General features: G+C 46.8%; 1 protein-coding gene across 1 annotated transcript in view; it reads left to right on the top strand.

Moving 5' to 3' along the window:
- The first annotated feature begins 2,555 nt into the window (after positions 1–2,555).
- ARG2 (arginase 2) overlaps positions 2,556–16,149 on the top strand; it is a 35,191-nt gene continuing 21,597 nt past the window's right edge. The window contains exons 1-2 of the mRNA XM_005306684.4: positions 2,556–2,826; positions 3,298–3,370. Coding sequence (XP_005306741.1) covers positions 2,710–2,826; positions 3,298–3,370 — 190 coding nt within the window. The 5' untranslated portion in view covers positions 2,556–2,709. The remainder of the gene's footprint in view (positions 2,827–3,297; positions 3,371–16,149) is intronic.

The raw sequence follows: 16,149 nt of genomic DNA, 5'->3' as shown, positions 1-16,149 counted from the left end.
AACATTTTACAAAAGCAGTATTGTTTGCAACACTCAGACCACTGACTTAAAACACAGCCACTATTCACATACCTGTCACTAACTGGCTGACCCCAGGCAAGTACAAATGAGCCACAAGACCCCCAAAATGGTGAGTAACTGCAGGGGAAATCAGTGTTCCAGGGCCATACTGTACACTGGGCACGTGGCTCTTGGGGAGAGCCAACACTGTAGTGGGGGCTTTATAATCATTCCTGTCCCCACATTTTCCATAGGCTATGTTCATTATGGATGATATCGCGCTGCTGAAGGTGAGCAGGGAATCAAGTGAAGGTCTTCTCCATGACTGCAGCTTCTACCCCGGCCCTTATGCAGCTCGCCTGTGTGCAGCAATGTTTCCACCCCCTCCTCACAGTGATGGCAGAGTGGTGCGGGAAAGTTACTGTTAATGGGGCAAGAAACAAAGCAGCCCTGCCAAAGAACCTGCGGCAACGGATTGCCCAGTATTGAGGGAGTCGATCAACACCCTGTTCCGCTGCTCAGACTAGACATGTGGTGGTACGGGCATCATAGAGACACAAGCCTGCTCTCTGCAACCCTCGTGCCCCCAACAACTCACTTCATCGATTCCCAAAATCAAAGCCACTTACCAGGGGCCTCCTCTCTTGTTTGCACTTCACTAAGATCTGACAGCTGTGACTAGCTAGCCTCCTCTGGTGTAGAGAAAAGCTCCTGGCTGCATGCGTTTCTGACCTCCGAGTCGTCCTCTGCCTCTGGGTCCCCCTCCACATCCTTGTACAAGATTTCCTCCTCCTGTTTCGGTCCACTCTCGACTGGCAAGCGAGCCACTGAAGTAACTACAGTGGCCTTCGCAGTGAAGGTGAGGTTGCCACCGAGTATAGCGACGACCAGCTCTTTGTAGAACGAGCAGCTTGTGGGTGCAGCACTGGAGCAGCAATCTGCCTTCCGCGCCTTGTGGTAGACGTTCCGCAGCTCCTTCACTTTGACCCTGCACTGAAGTCACAGTCATAGCCCCTTTCTGTCATGCATCGTGAAATCTGTCCGAAGGTATCATAATTCCTATGACTGGAGCGCAGCTGGGACTGGACAGCCTCCTCTCCCCAAATGCTGATGAGGTCCAGCAGCTCGGCACCAAGCAGGGGATCGCATGGTGCATGGAGCAGGCATGGCCACCTGGAAAGATGCGCTGAGATCACTGCACGAGTCACCGAGCAAACACGAAGGGGACTTTCAAAATTCCCAAGGAATTTACGGGGTGGGGATGATGGTTGGTTACCTGAGGACAGGGCAGTAGAGTTCAAACCAGTGACCAGAGAGGCAAGAACAGGCATTGTGGGAAACCTCCCAGAGGCCAATCACAGTGCTGTAATCGACCAGGGTTTCTACACCAGCACCGCAGAGCTGTACCCCTGGCGCAGAAAGCTGTACACCTCTCATCAGGGTAGGTTTTTTTTACAGTGCTGCAACTGCGCAGTTTCTGCGCACTAAGTGGCTTGGCGGTGTTGGTGTGTACACCTCCGCAGTTACAATGCAGAAAGCTGCTTTACTGTGCAGAAACCTGCCTGTGTAGACAAGGCCTTAGTAACATTATAAGGACCTTAACCCCATCTGTAGATGGCGCAGTCGGCAATCCAGCTGACGTAATTATTGGGAAGTGAATTAACTAATTCCACCCGCAAACTCTCTTCCCCGGGTTTAGAGCTTCTTCATTAAAGTGCTACAGCTATGCAGTGTTTTAAGTGTAGACATGCCCTCCGTTAAGTATGTTTGTTTGTTTGTAAATGGTGTGTGTAAGCTAGCAAAGGGCCAATGATACAGCATCCAGAGAAGTATCTCCAGATGCAAGTTAGCTAGTTGGAGTACATCATGCTTCAGGTGCCCTTGTCTCTGTAATGGCAGGAAGGAAGGAATGCTGGAGCCCAGGACTGTGGTAGCTCCGTGAGGAGACGTGGCCACTGGAATGGGGTGGTTGGGAGGAGTGGGGGACACGGGTGGCTGGCTGGGCAGGATCTAGTCACTGCACAGCGCCCATCAGCGGCCACCTGCCAGAAGTGCATGATGCCGCGTGGCTGCGTCTCTCTTGGCTGGGTCTCACCAGTCCTGCCTTCGGGGGAGAAGGGTGTTTGCAGCACGTGCATATTTCAGGGGGCGGTGGGACCCTGCGTGCGTGCGGGGAGACTCGAGGCTGGCCAGGACAATGGGCCTGGCAGGGGGACAGTCAGGAGGTGGCCGCTGGTAGTGGCAGATCACAGCGCGGCGGGCCCCTGAAGGTGGGGTTGGGGCCCGGCTGTTGGATTCAAACGGCCCCGAAGGAGCCGGTGCCCGGGGGAGAGGTGAGGGCTGAGCCCGCGAGAGGAGCCCAGCGGAGGGGAGGGGCTGGGTGGGCGGGCGAGTCTCTGCGTTGGTCTCCCGTGTGGGAGCGCGGCCGGTTTCTACACGGGGAGAGGGAGCTGCAGCCACCACGGGGACGCTCCAGCAGGTTGCCGGCAGGTTTGCAGCCAGGCGCACGCGCGGCGCACACCCCCAGGCGGCTGCGCTGCCATTGGCCAGTCGGGGTGGGACCCGGGGGTGCGTCCCGGGGCGGGGCTCCGCCCGCGTGGGGGTGGGGAGCCGGCTTCTGGCTCCGGCGCGGGTGGCCTGGGGGGGTAGCGGCGATCGCGCGCAGGTTAAAAGGGGGCAGCGCGGCAGCCGCGCGAGCAGTTCTGTATCATGTCTCTGCGCAGCAGCTTCGCCCGGCTCCTGCGGAAGCAGGCGGGCTCCGCGCTGCAACTCCAGAAACCTGCCCACTCCGTGGCGCTGATCGGAGCCCCGTTCTCCAGGGGGCAGGTGAGCATCGCGGGGGAGCAAGCGCCCCCTGTCCCCCGAAGGGTGGGCGTGAGTGTGTCCCGCCCCCAGGCATCACAAAGGGATCGGCACCCCCGAGAGACGCTCTGCGGCCGCGGGAGGGGGAACCTGCCGCCCGGCCGGCCGCGATGGCGGGTCCCGGGTGCGGTGGGGGTCGTGCTCGGCTGGCCGCAGTAGCCGCATTGTCTCGTTGTCCCAGCGGGTTTCCCCGGGGTGGCCCAGGCTGCGGGGTACATTCTCGCCACGCTTCTGTGCCACCGGAGGGACGCCGCCGCTCCCACGTGAAGCGCCCTCGGGGAGCGGACCCCGCGGCTCACTGATGGCTGGTCGGGAAGGAAAATACCCTCCCCAGGTCGATTCGCGGCTCCATGTGATTTCTGCGGCTCAGTCCGCTTCTGTGAGCACCAAGCCTCGCCCCGCAGTGGATCCTAACGGAGCCCCTTTGTCTTACAGAAGAGAAGAGGGGTGGACCACGGCCCCGCTGCCATAAGGAACGCGGGGCTGACGGAGCGGCTCTCCGGCTTGGGTAAGGGGCGGGCCACGTGCAGTAGCAGCGGCTGGGTGGAAAAGTGGCCCGTCACTGACATGATTGGGGCCATTAGGAGACTGGGGGTATTGCATACCCCTACATCCCTGTTGCCTTAGCGTGACTCACTTAGCTGAAACATGAATCAGCCCCACACGCAGAGCTCTCTGCTGGAAGTGGTGGGCACCTCCCTGTCTAGAAAATGTCTCTGCCTTGTCCCTGTGAAGTAAGATGAATCACAAAACCCAGTATCTGTACTGGGGCAGCAGCAGAGATGCTGAGGATTGAATGGGCCATAGAGACTTGAAAGTAGCCTGTAAACCCCTGTTAAAAATGTTTGTCTGTGGCTCAGTACTAACTTGCACAAAACAGACATCATTTGTATGTATGTGGCTATTGGGCAGTTAAATTTGCGTGTGTGTGTAAGGGAGGCTTTGGTCTGCAGAAACTTGGGTGTGCCAGACCAAACACCCAGATTTTTAGGTGTGGAAATTTGAGAATATCATTCAGACAATACTTCTGAGAATGTCAGCAGCAAGGGCAAATGGCTTAATTAATTTACTGCACTCCTTCAAATAATCAACTACTTAGCTCAGCCCCTTAATAATAATACCTGAGCCCTGTCCCAAAAGGAGTCCAGAATTGTCTGAAGAAAACCTCAGGTTTTTGTCTCCAGTCTTTCATCTAATTCTAGTCTTGCATTGAGAGGATATAGGAATAGTGCTATCTCAACAGAAAGAAAATGTGATCTTGCCTTGTTTGTTAGTAGGGCTGGGTGTAAGCAAAAGCAAATGTTTGGTCTTGTGTAGTCTCAATAATTTATAGCCCATTCCCTCCTACCTTCAGAACCAGAGAAAACAAGTATCCTTACTTTTTTTGTCAATGGCTGAATAAGAGGGTCAGGCAACTTGCAAGTCAAATAGTAGACATGAATTCATGTTTGTGGTCTCAGTAGTGAGGCTTGGCAGAATGTGATTTTTATTTTTATTTTTTTTATAATTTTGATGGATAGTATCAATGTTGGTTGATTTTACATTTTCCACAGTTGTGTAAAATTATGGGTTTTAAACTCTGATCTCCTCTCAGGGGCTTTTAATTTTTTTTTATTTAAACTTTAACATTTGTGGGAAATTATGGGGAGGATCAGACAATTAATGACCGTAGACATGGATTCAAAATACTAAAGCTTTATTAACTGCTAAAACAATTTGTCAACATCACATGTCAAAATGTAGGAAGTAAATATCTTTAAATCAAACTCAAAGTACTTTGCAAGCAGCACTTTTCTTATTTTGTGTGTTTGTAAATTTCTATTATGGATGGATGGAATTTTTTTTGTCACTTTGTGTGTGTATGGTGAAATTATGCAGTGTTGTAGCTGTGTTGATCCCAGGATATTAGACAAGGTGGGTGAAGTAATCTTTTATTGAACCAATTTCTGTTGGTGAGAGAGACAAGCTTTCCAGCTTACACAGAGCTCTCCTTCAGCTCTGGTAAAAGTACTCAGAAATGTTACACCTAAATAACAGATGAAACAGATGGTTTAGCATAAGTATTGAACACATTTCAAGGGACACCCTCCAGTCAGAGGGGGCCGGGCTCAGATTCTGGAGCTGTGTGTCGCTCCCTTCCCACTCTTCATGGGGGCTGGCCAGGGCTCCCACGGTGCCCCTCAAATGTTCCTCCATGCCCCCCCCCAAGGGGGGTGCACTCCACAGATAAGGGACCTCCGATCTATAGTCTATAAAGTTGGCTGTGTTCCTTGGGGCTGTGTGCACACGGAATGGACTGCAGGGTCAGACCTTAAAGGATTAATTCATGATGCCTGCATGTAAATCCTATTAATACTAATTGCATATAAGTGTATGCACAGAGGGGAGATTAATCCCTTAATCACCAGGAAGCTATAGCTTCTTCTCCACAACATGGAGTTCTATTCAGGCAGATGATGATGTTCAGCAGATTTTAGTATACAGTGTTTAACCCTATCCTACCCAGATCCTTATGATTCAATAGCTAAAAGCTTCCAGCCTGCACTGCTTAGTATCTATAAATGAGTTGTCTCTTACCACCTCACTCCATGTTCACTTTTTGCATCATGCAGCATCTCTGGATATAGGCCACAACAGCCTTTGGCCATATCATGTTAGAAAAACGATTGATGGCTGTGGCATCCTGAAGTAAAACGTGGTTCTGGAGACTGGAGAGCCTTAAGTTTATCTAAAATCTCTGAAACTCAGAAGTTACCAGATGTAAAAGAAGGGTATAATGCTCAAGGGGGATTAGGCAATTCTTTATAGTTTATCTGTCAAGTGACTCCAAAATTCTTTGACCAGTCAGTTAGTCTATAGTTAACTATGGGGTCTTCTTCAGATAGCAAAGGTCTAAATTCAGTTTTGTTAAGAGGTTGTACCCAAATCCAACCTGAATAGAAATGTTTCCATGACATTGGCAACCAAAACTTCAATGAAAGCTTCTGTTTGCTGGGTGTTTGTTTATGTTTTGGTTTGTGGGTCATTCCTTCTCTTCTCCTTCCTCCTTCTCCCTCCCTATATTCAGGGGAAGGGAAATGAGATTCTTTTGACACTGGAAATGCTATCTTTTTGTGACGGTAAAAATTAAAAGTGAAACTGACTAAGTGTAGTTTTGTGTCAGTCATATGGAAAAAAATCAAAAATGAATAAATGGTGAAAAAAAAACTTCCAGGCTCAGATCCTCAAAGGTATTAGGTGCCTAATTTGTATTGATTTCAGTAGGAGTCAGGAGCTTAAATACCTTTGGGGATCTGGATCCCAGTGTTTACTAACTTAAAATATCAGTAAAGTGGGGGAAGGGCTTAATTTTTTTCTTTGTCCCTTTAAATATTAAAAAATTTCAAGGTCTTCTCTTCTTTTGTTGCTAAAATGCACTTTTTCCAGCACTGATATGAGCTGCTGCTTTTCTGTTCATGTCTGTTGTCTTAGTGTTTTATTGCAGCTTAAATTTCTGCAGCCCTGTTGATGAATAGGGTCAGATGGTGTATGGATTGCTATAGACTCTGCCAGAAGGGGCCCTCACTGACAAGCAATGATAGACTCAGTCAGCATCCACAGGGGAGAGTTTTATATGGTAGGGACAGCCTATTGCAGTGTAGCGTAGAAGGTTAGGGAGGAAGTCACTGAGCAAGGGGACGCTTTGTGTGTGGCTATTGTCCAGTGAGGAATAAGATTGAAATTCAGCAAAGGATGTTTTATTTTTCCCCTTAGCCTGGCAGGAGGGCTCCGAATATACAATATTGCTGTAGTTTCTTTTTCTTTTTATTCATTTGCAACTTTCTAATGTTACAGTAGAAAATAAAGTGAATTTACAACAGCTGTTGTGTGCACAACACTGTTGGTTATGACTAATCTAATTTTCTGGACCTAAATTCACTGTTAAACTCCTGATTCCCAGCAAAGGAAATGAGAGTGAAAAAAGACACTAAAAACCTTTTCCAAGTTCTTAGGACTCTGTCAAAGGAACTAAGTGATTCCCCTTCCCCCACTGTTGGCCTTTAGGTGGGAGGAGGGAGGTAATATTGTGAGACTGAGAAGCTCCTTAAAGAGATGTAATAACATTTAACTGACATGTACAACATCGGAGAATCAGCCTCACATTAATGCAGCTTTTGAAGCATTCACATTCATTGCGTGTCCATAGTACATTCAGCATGGACGTGAGCATGCAAAGAAAGCTTTTATGTGTGGTGTCCATACTCCCAACTAGTTCAAAATGGGGTGGGTGCATGCATGTTGTGTGCACACCTGGCGATTACATGTGCCGGGCGCATGACTTGTCCCAGCAGAAGAAGGTGCAGTGGAGGGTGCATTCTGTGGGTACATGGGAGCCTAAGTGAAAAGGCTTCTGCTTCCTTCTTCACCTGCAGTAATATGAATTAACAAAGTGCAATATTAGTTAAAAACAAGTAGAAGGAGCTTATTTATTTGGGGGTGGGGGGTGCGGACAGGGCAGAAATTATGGATCCTCTTTTTCTTCCTACTGGGAGGGGGGGGAGGTGTGTGTTTTAAATCAGTATCTTTTAAGTGATTAGTGTTCCTTGACTTATATTACAAAAGCAAGAAATAATGGTTCCTGTCTAATGCCCTGGAGTTGAGGTGGGTAAAATGCGTGAATTGTACCTCCTGATTCCTAGATCCTGTCTGCAATCATCTTTGTTGCTCTGGATGCTGAGGGTATGTCTACACTGCCCATGTGAGCGTGCCTCCCAGGCTGGGTAGACAGAGACACATTAGCTCCGCTTAAGCTAGCACCCTAAAAATAAGGGTGTGGAAGTTGCAGCATGGGCTAGTCACCCAATGTCTGCACCCTTATTTTTAGCATCCCAGCTGGAGCAGAGCTAGTGCATATCTGTCTACCTGGGCTGGGAGGCATATTCACAACTGAAACATAGAGGAGGTCGTATGTGTGAACTCCACATCAGGTTTTATTCTCCTTCCATCATCCCAGTTTTTCAGATGTGCTTGTGCCTGAATTAGGGCCGAGATTGTTATAAATAGTTCTTACCACAACTGCTTGCTTTGTGGGAAAGGGAAAGGAAAGACTTTAGAACTTTCCTGTCTGTATTGCCCCTTTCACATCTCACCCTCAATAATTGATATTTTTGGGAGGGAATTTGCAGTCCCTGCCTTCTGCCCTAACCTCTCTTCTTCCCCTCCTTCCCCCACCCCGAGATCATCTGGACAGTGTCCCCCTCCCCCCCTTGTATAATTTTCTGCGCTTCCTTCCAAAAAAGTCCTGAGCTGCCCCTTACTTTCCCTTCACCCTGAGGTCACGACAGCAATGGTTGCTGTTGGTATTGCTGTCATCTAGCTGGCTGGGACACGCACTGCTTCTCAGCTGCTCGCTTGTGCTCTTAGTGAGACAGAGGGATGGAGCCAAGAGGCAGAGAACATCCCAATGTTACACAGCTTGGCTGAGACGAGTCTGAGCCCCTAACCTGCCTTTCACCCTCCCAGCAACAGCAAAGAACAGCCTCCAGCAAAGACTTAAATAGATTGCCTGGGGTCAGCTGAAAAACCGGAGATGAGGGCTAATGCACCAGAATCCTGAGCCAAAAGCTGTAGGTGAGGGAAGTTTAGTTCTTCCTTATGTTACCAATAACTAGGCGTGGCACAACTTGTTTTTGTTTTTTTGTTTTCTAACTTTGAGAGATGTTTGTTTTTATTCATGTTTTTGAATAATTGATTTAAATTTTCAGTTGCACAAAATTATGGGATTTCAGTATTCATTTTTATGTTAAAAATGTTCATAGTTGCTGAAAATTTGGCAGTGAGATTAAAAAACTTAAAGCTTTATACCTGTTAAAACACAATTGTCGACATCACATGTCTAACTAGACAAAGAAACTATCCCTAAGTCAAAAGATCCTACCTGTTTTTAGTGTTTGTTCACTAATCTGTTTGTAACAAGCCTAATTCAAAAGTTGCTGGATTTTGACTCTAAGAAGTTCTCAAGCATCATTTTTCTTTCTTTGTCTCTGTAAATTTCAATTATTACTGATGAAGATTTCCATCCATTTGTGTGTGGATGGTGAAATTGATATTTATTGACATCTACTGATAAAAATCTTATCCTTCTAAGTTTGCTACTAACCCCTGAGATTGACAAAATTTTAAAATCTAATTGGCCAAGTTTGTGAGGCCTTATACTCAACTTGATGTCATTCGCTGTCTCAGCTGTGCTCATCCTCCCACTGGAAATTACAGTATTTGACACTTTGAATTACTTATCTTCCAGACAGAAAGAAAATAAATAAGAATGGTGGTGTGGAAAGGCCATGGAGGGAGGGGGCCCTGCCATGGGGGAAGGAGGAGGTTACGGAGAGTCCCTGCAATAGATGGGGATGGGAGCATGGCTTGTGGGGTGGAGGGAAAGAGCCCCTGGTGTGTACAGTGAGTTTGGCCTACAGAAGCAACCTGGTGGTGGACACTTGGTGTAACTTTCACTGTTAATGCTGCCTGTCCAAGCTGACTGAAGTGCAGAAAAGTAAACAGCAGGCTTGGACTGTCCTACAGTGATATTTCTTGAGAAGCCTCAGGACTTGGAGGCCCTTGACCTCTCCAGTCAGTTGCAGGTGAAGTACAGACTCTCCGCAAACTGAAATCCGCAGATCCCCTTGGCAGTGGCATTTGCAGTCCCCTTTCCTAACAGAGGAGAAGACCCTCCTCAGAGCTTAGAAGGTAGGTAACCTCAGCTTGAGCTACCACTCCCCTGATCACCCTGGGGAGGGCACCTCTTTTGTCCTTGCAATGAAGGGTCTTGTGTCCCTAGTCTGCCCCTGCCTAGTTCTTGTGTGCTGACTAATACAATGATATGCTGTTTGGGTCCCCAGACCACAGGAGATCAGGTTGTGATTTTAAAAACAAAAACAACTCTTATTGAAGTTTAAAGATATGCCTGAGCTGCAGAGTTTGGTGGCCAGATGTGGGTTTTTGGTTTGGATTGCTAGAGGGGAGGATTGGATTAGCTATGAGGTTTGGATCTGGATCCAATCTCCCAGTTTGGCTAATTAGATGAGTAGGGGGACATAATGTCATGGAGGGCTAATGAACTGGCTTGTGGGGGTAGAGGGAGACTTGCCAAGAGAGGGTGCTATGATGTTGGGCTCTTCGCTCACATAGTAGCAGTTTCATTCTTGTAAGGCTCGAGCTCTACATGGCAGCTCAAAGCTCTCTAGGAGTAGAGCTCTGCTCTGGTGGCACAGGAGCAACAAAGCAGGGGGAAGGCAGCTGCTGTCAGAGCTGATTAACCTAAAAGGGAGAAGCTCTACTCCTCTGTAACTTAGAAGCCTCTAAGGCAGGGGTGTCAAACTCAATTGCACAGGGGGCCAAAACTCAAAACTCGCGGGCCGAACAGTATAACCATTTATTTAACAGACTAAATATTTATGTTTTTTAACCATTAATATGAACCAAAATACAGGATATCATTCCAAAATAAATACATTTCAACTTAAAATATTTTGCTCTTCATAAAAAAATATCCTGTCAATACAATACATTCAAAATCTGTACATGCTGGAATATTAAAAAATCTGAAAATATAAATAAAAAATTGAATTTAAAGCAAAAGTATAATCATAACAAATCATAACATTCCATTTTCTTGTCCTATTTAGTCAGAGCCTGATACTTGGAGTCTTTTCTTTGCAACAAGTTCGTTTATGTTTGGGGTTAGGTTCTGTGTTGTGAAGATTCTCAGGATCGATTGCAGGTGTTCATCAGTGAGGCGACTCCTGTGTGACGTTTTGTTAATTTTCATCACAGAGAACAGCTGCTCGCACAGATATGTGCTGCCAAACATGGACAGGATTCGAGCCGCATGTTGGCGGAGCTGCGGCATCGCTTCAGGAATGAAGCGAGTGAACTGTGCTGGCCCCGCAGTGTCGTACTTTGCCTTCAGTGTCCCGTTACATTGCAGTTCTATCAGCTCCATCTGCATTTCTACAGGTGCGGTTTCCACATCGACTGCAAATGGGTTGCGAAGCAGCTCGAAGTTACTTTTCTGTGCCTCAAAGTCACTGAAGCGCCGTGCGAACTCAGTGCGCAGCGCGCTGAGTTTTTCAGCAAAGGTGGCATTTGGGAAAACTGTGGCACTTTCTTGGTTCCGTATTACTTGGCAACAGGGAAAGTGAGACAAGTTGCATTGGTGCATTTGTGTCTCCCATAAGCGCAGCTTCACTTGAAATGCCTTCACTGCATCATGCATATCGGTTATTATGTGCTCCCGTCCCTGGAGTTGAAGGTTTAAAGCGCTAAGATGCGACGTTATGTCAGCCAGGAACGCCAACTCACATTTCCACTTTTCATCCCGCAGAACTGTGCAGTCTTTCCCCTTACTGTCCATGAACTGGCAGATTTCCTCTCGCAGCTCAAAGTGTCTTTTGAGAACTTTTCCCCGACTTAGCCACCGGACCTCCGTATGATATGGCATATCGCCAAACTCGCTATCTATTTCCCGCAGAAAAGACTGGAATTGGCGGTGATTTAAACCGTGGGCTCTGATAAAGTTGACGGTTTGTGTTACAGTGTTCATCACATGATCCATTTTTAGGACTTTAGCACTCAGCGATTCCTGGTGTATGATGCAGTGATACACTGTCAACTCACCGGCACAGTTCTCCTCCCGCATCTTTGAGCGCATCCTTCCCACCAGTTCATTTTTTTCACCACACATAGCAGGTGCGCCATCTGTTGTAAGTCCAACGAGTTTTTCCCACGGCAGTTTCATGTCGGTTACACTTTGAAATACATTTCCAAAGATGTCTTCTCCTTTCGTTGTCCCGTGCATCGATTTAATGTCCAGTATTTCCTCTGTTACGCACAAATTGGAATCCACACCACGGATAAATATCGCCAGCTGTGCAGTGTCAGTCGCGTCAGTAGTTTCATCCACGGCAAGGGAGTATGCAACAAAATCTTTTGCTCTTTCAATCAACTGTGTTTTCAAATCAGTCGCCATCTCACAAACCCGATTAGCAACAGTGTTTCTGCTGAGGCTTACATTTGCAAACGCTCGCGTTTTATCTGGACAAAGGACGTCGCACACTTTCATCATACAATTCTTTACGAATTCCCCCTCGGTAAACGGCCGTCCTGATTTGGCGATCTCTTCGGCCACAATGAAACTTGCTTTCACAGCAGCTTCACTTTGTGATTTTGCTTTGGTGAAAAACATCTGCTGGGATGTCAAATTCTTCTTCAACTCCTCTACCTTTTGTAGCTTCTGTCCTGCGCTCAGGTTTTTGAATTTGTTCTCATGTTTCGTCTCGTAGTGCCGTCTTAGGTTATACTCCTTCATTACAGCGATATTACTCCCGCAAAGGAGACACACTGGTTTACCTGCAATTTCAGTAAACATATACTCATTCTCCCACCGGCTTTGAAAGCCTCGGTTTTCAGAATCAAGTTTTCTCTTGGCCATTGTTGGGGTCTAGCTTTGATTTGATATTAGCGTTGTATACATCAACAGACCGCGAACTTGAACCGCGGCTTGCCGTTGGCGGCAATTGCACTGCATCATGGGATTTGTAGTGTGTGTTATTGGGGCGTCATATCACAGGGCCATTAAAAACAGATATATAAAACGATTTCGCGGGCCGGATATAGTTGTATGGCGGGCCGGATGTGGCCCGCGGGCCTTGAGTTTGACACATGTGCTCTAAGGCAACTACTACCACTTGCTTCTCCAAAACAGCAAGTCAGCCGTTCTCTTCCCCCCTTCTCCCCCCCAAGCTCTTAGAGGAAGTCCACTGCCGCAGGATGGTCTCCTCCTTGCTACCATAATGAATCATGGAGCTTCCTCTGGATGTCTGCTGAAGGGGCTGTAAAACTTTTAACTGCAAATGTTGTTATTGCTCATTATGTGCTAAGAGCTGGGCAATCAAATCTTGGTAAAGTGAATTTCTGCAGGTGTCAAACTTACAGGAGTTAGGGTTGCAGGCTTGGGCCCACTCTTCTCATCAGCAACCCATTTATTCAGGAGATGATTAGGCTATTGAATAGGAGAGTCTGACTTTCTGGCCTGGAGTCCATTGATACAAGCCCCCACCCGTTCCATTTAGACATCACCTGAACTGGTCATGGGGCATATGCAGATGCCAAGTGGGATGTTTACATGTAAATCCAATTAGGGATTTGGTATTCATGTGTCATAAACCTAGATCCCATCTCAGCAGTCTCCCTTCAAGGCTCAGCCCATTAAAGCTCTTAAGCCTTTCCATGTTTGCAGGGCCAATTAAAACAAAAAAAATCGAATCCTGCCATTTATAAGGATTTCTTAAAAATCTGAGCTTCTGATTTCATCTGTAAATCTCCCAAGGTGTATCCACACTAGACTTTGTTTCTCATATTTCCCACTATTACTAACGCTTGTACAGTGACTGCTGGAGCACTTGTGTAAATAAAGTTATAGGTGACTGCTAGCATTTTAATCAGTGTGTCATCTATTATGTACTTAGTGGGTCTAGACCAGTGGTCCCCAAACTGTGGGGCATGCCCTCCTAGGGGGGCACAGAGGAATGTTCAGGGGTGGGGGGGATCACAGCACAGCCCGGGCCAGCCCCCAGAGGATATGAGACACTGGGGAGAGAGCACAACCCAGCCCTACTCTGCCCCCAGCTCTGCTCTAGCCCCGCCCCAGCCACAGTCCTGACTGCAGCTCCGCTCCTGGTCCTGGCAGTCCCAGTCCAGCCTCAGCTCCCTCCCCCAGCCTTGGGCCAGGATCCCAGACCAGCCCCAGCCTTGGCCCCCTTACCCTGACTGCACCCACCCCACCAATCACCCAGGAGCCACAACCCTGCTCCCAGCCCTGGCTTGTGGGGGAGGGGGGCACAATTTGAAAAGTTTGGGGACCACTGGTCTAGACTACAGGGGGGTTGAAGATGCTGGTTGCCACCAGTCCCTTTTATTCTCACCCATTGATAGCACCAGGGGAGCTGCATCCATGTTAGCAGTCATGGGAAATATTTTCAGAAAAACCCATTCTGGACAAAGGGTCCCAGTGTAATCTGATGCCCTATGATCATTTCACCTGCTCTACAAAGCAAAATAGTGTGAGCACTCTTCTCCAACATGCTGTTCATCTAAGGGCCTGTTGATACTAGGAAGCTTTGCCATTTTAACTATACCGGCATAATTAGTGTGGGGAACCCCCCCCGAGCGTGTAGGTAGTAATACCAGTATAAAGGTGCTTATATCAGTATACTTCATTTTGCTTCCCGAACTGGAATAAGTTATACTAGTGTAAACACCTGTTAAGTCCACACTAGGGTTTGTAGCAGTATATCTGCATCAGTAATGAATAAATATAACCAGGTCTGTTGGGGGTGATTTACTGGTATAACTTTCAAACGTAGACCAGCCCGAAGTGGTATTAACTTCAAAGGCTAGTTACAACCTATGAAGATGCCAACAATCAAAGCACAAACACTCAACTTGGAGTCTGGACACTCATTAAATCAGCTGTCTGCTCCATAGCTCTCTTTATTACTGGGAGAGGCTCTTTACTTGTTCTTTGAAGTGGGACTTTCCTGTCACATGTCCTTTTTTGGGAAATTGAATTCTCTGCATCATGATCCTTGGAATTTTTCCCCTTAGGTTTTGTCTGTATTCAAATCTGCAACAGTTTAACTTCAGATTGGTTTAAAAATCATTACAGTGCACTCTGATCACAGTGCAGATGCTCTTAATCCAATTTAAGCCATTACATCAATTTAAGCTAAATTGATGTAAAACAGGAAACTTTATTTCCTGACTCTTCCTCTTGTGTGTCCTCTCCTTTTCCTCCCACCCCGAGTTTTACTAAGATGACTTAAGGCACTGGAGCAAAAAATAGAGAGCTCTTTGTTTTTCTTTCATCCCAAAGCACTTTACAATTTTTATGTATATGTGGATCATTTTATCGATTGCTTAAATTCAGCCACCTCTGAGATAGAAGGAAAGAGGGAAGAATATGGATTCTAACTGGAACCACATATGGGATTGATGCGGGGGCAGAACTTAGTTATCTGAACTAGATTTTGGCATATTCCTTGTTTTTAAGTGCCATGGAATCTTTAACAACCATTTTGTTGGTTGAAACTTGGTTTTGCCTCTCATCTGAAAGACTCAGACATGTGAGGTCTGAAAAAGCTTGCAATTTGCACAGTTTTTTCAGGAACCCATAAAGTGGTGTGGTGTGTTTTTTGGGGGGGATGGAAGAGGCAACTTTCAGTGGCAAAACCATCAGGCAAAATATCATGAATTTGGCACCCAAATCAGCTGTCAAAAAGCTAAGCCGCACTGTAGTTTTTTGTGTTTGTTTTTTGGGGGACGGGGGTGTAAAAATGTGAAGTGATCTGGTAATGCTGAGTTCTCTTCCCCCATGAGTCTTTTGGAAGTGCTATTAGTATCAGAAGGAACTGGGAAAAGCAGTGATTCATTCCTGCTTTGGTTTTTCTTTACCCGCTTGGGAAAATCGGTATGTTATCTCATGTAATGGTAAAGAACAATGAGCTTGTTGCTGGGGAGAGATTCGTTGTAGTGGGACCTGATGTGGCTGTCATGTCCTTGGTTAGGGTTGCTGTTAGAAACATGCTGCTTTGCTGGCTTTAAGCTCATTGTGGGCTTGAAGAGAAGACCGTAAAGGGTTAAATAACATGGGAAACTGGGGGAAAGCAGTGTAAAATAGATGTCAGAATAGTTATGATAAATACAAATTCACATTCTCTGGCTTCTGGCCACCTTCCAGGAATTCCGCAGAACTGGCTACCCTGGTATCTGGAGTTGCCAGTTACAGGGCTTGTGCAGCACAATAACATTGTCATGTTATGTCACAACACATTGAGGTTGCATCAGAATATCCTGTTCTGATGCAATTCTACAATGTAAATGTTTCCCAAGCCTAGAAACTGTTTTTTTGGTCACCCATTAACGTCAGAGAGCCCAGACCCCGTGTGACACTGACTCACATGGGAGGAAGTTGGGGGAAGTGTGATGAGATAGGAAATGTCAGGGTTTGTGGACAAACTTGAGAGCACTGAGTTTGAATGGTAGTTGACTGGTTTGGTTTTGTGTGTTGGCAGAAGATAGTAGAGATCTAGTGTTAAAATAGATACTGGTTAAAGAAATGTTTTCTTGGAACCACATCTCATAAGATGTGCAGAGCAGTAGGGTGAGGGTATTGGGGTGTGAAATGTAATGGATGAGACAGCCCTATTAAACCATTCAGTGCATCTCCCTGTCAGTGCTTGAATATATGAA

This window comes from Chrysemys picta, chromosome 4 (assembly GCF_011386835.1).
Source record: "Chrysemys picta bellii isolate R12L10 chromosome 4, ASM1138683v2, whole genome shotgun sequence".
NCBI classification, from domain to species: domain Eukaryota; kingdom Metazoa; phylum Chordata; order Testudines; family Emydidae; genus Chrysemys; species Chrysemys picta.
Note: the sequence above shows the minus strand (reverse complement) of the source record. Positions and strands in the feature narration are given on the sequence as shown.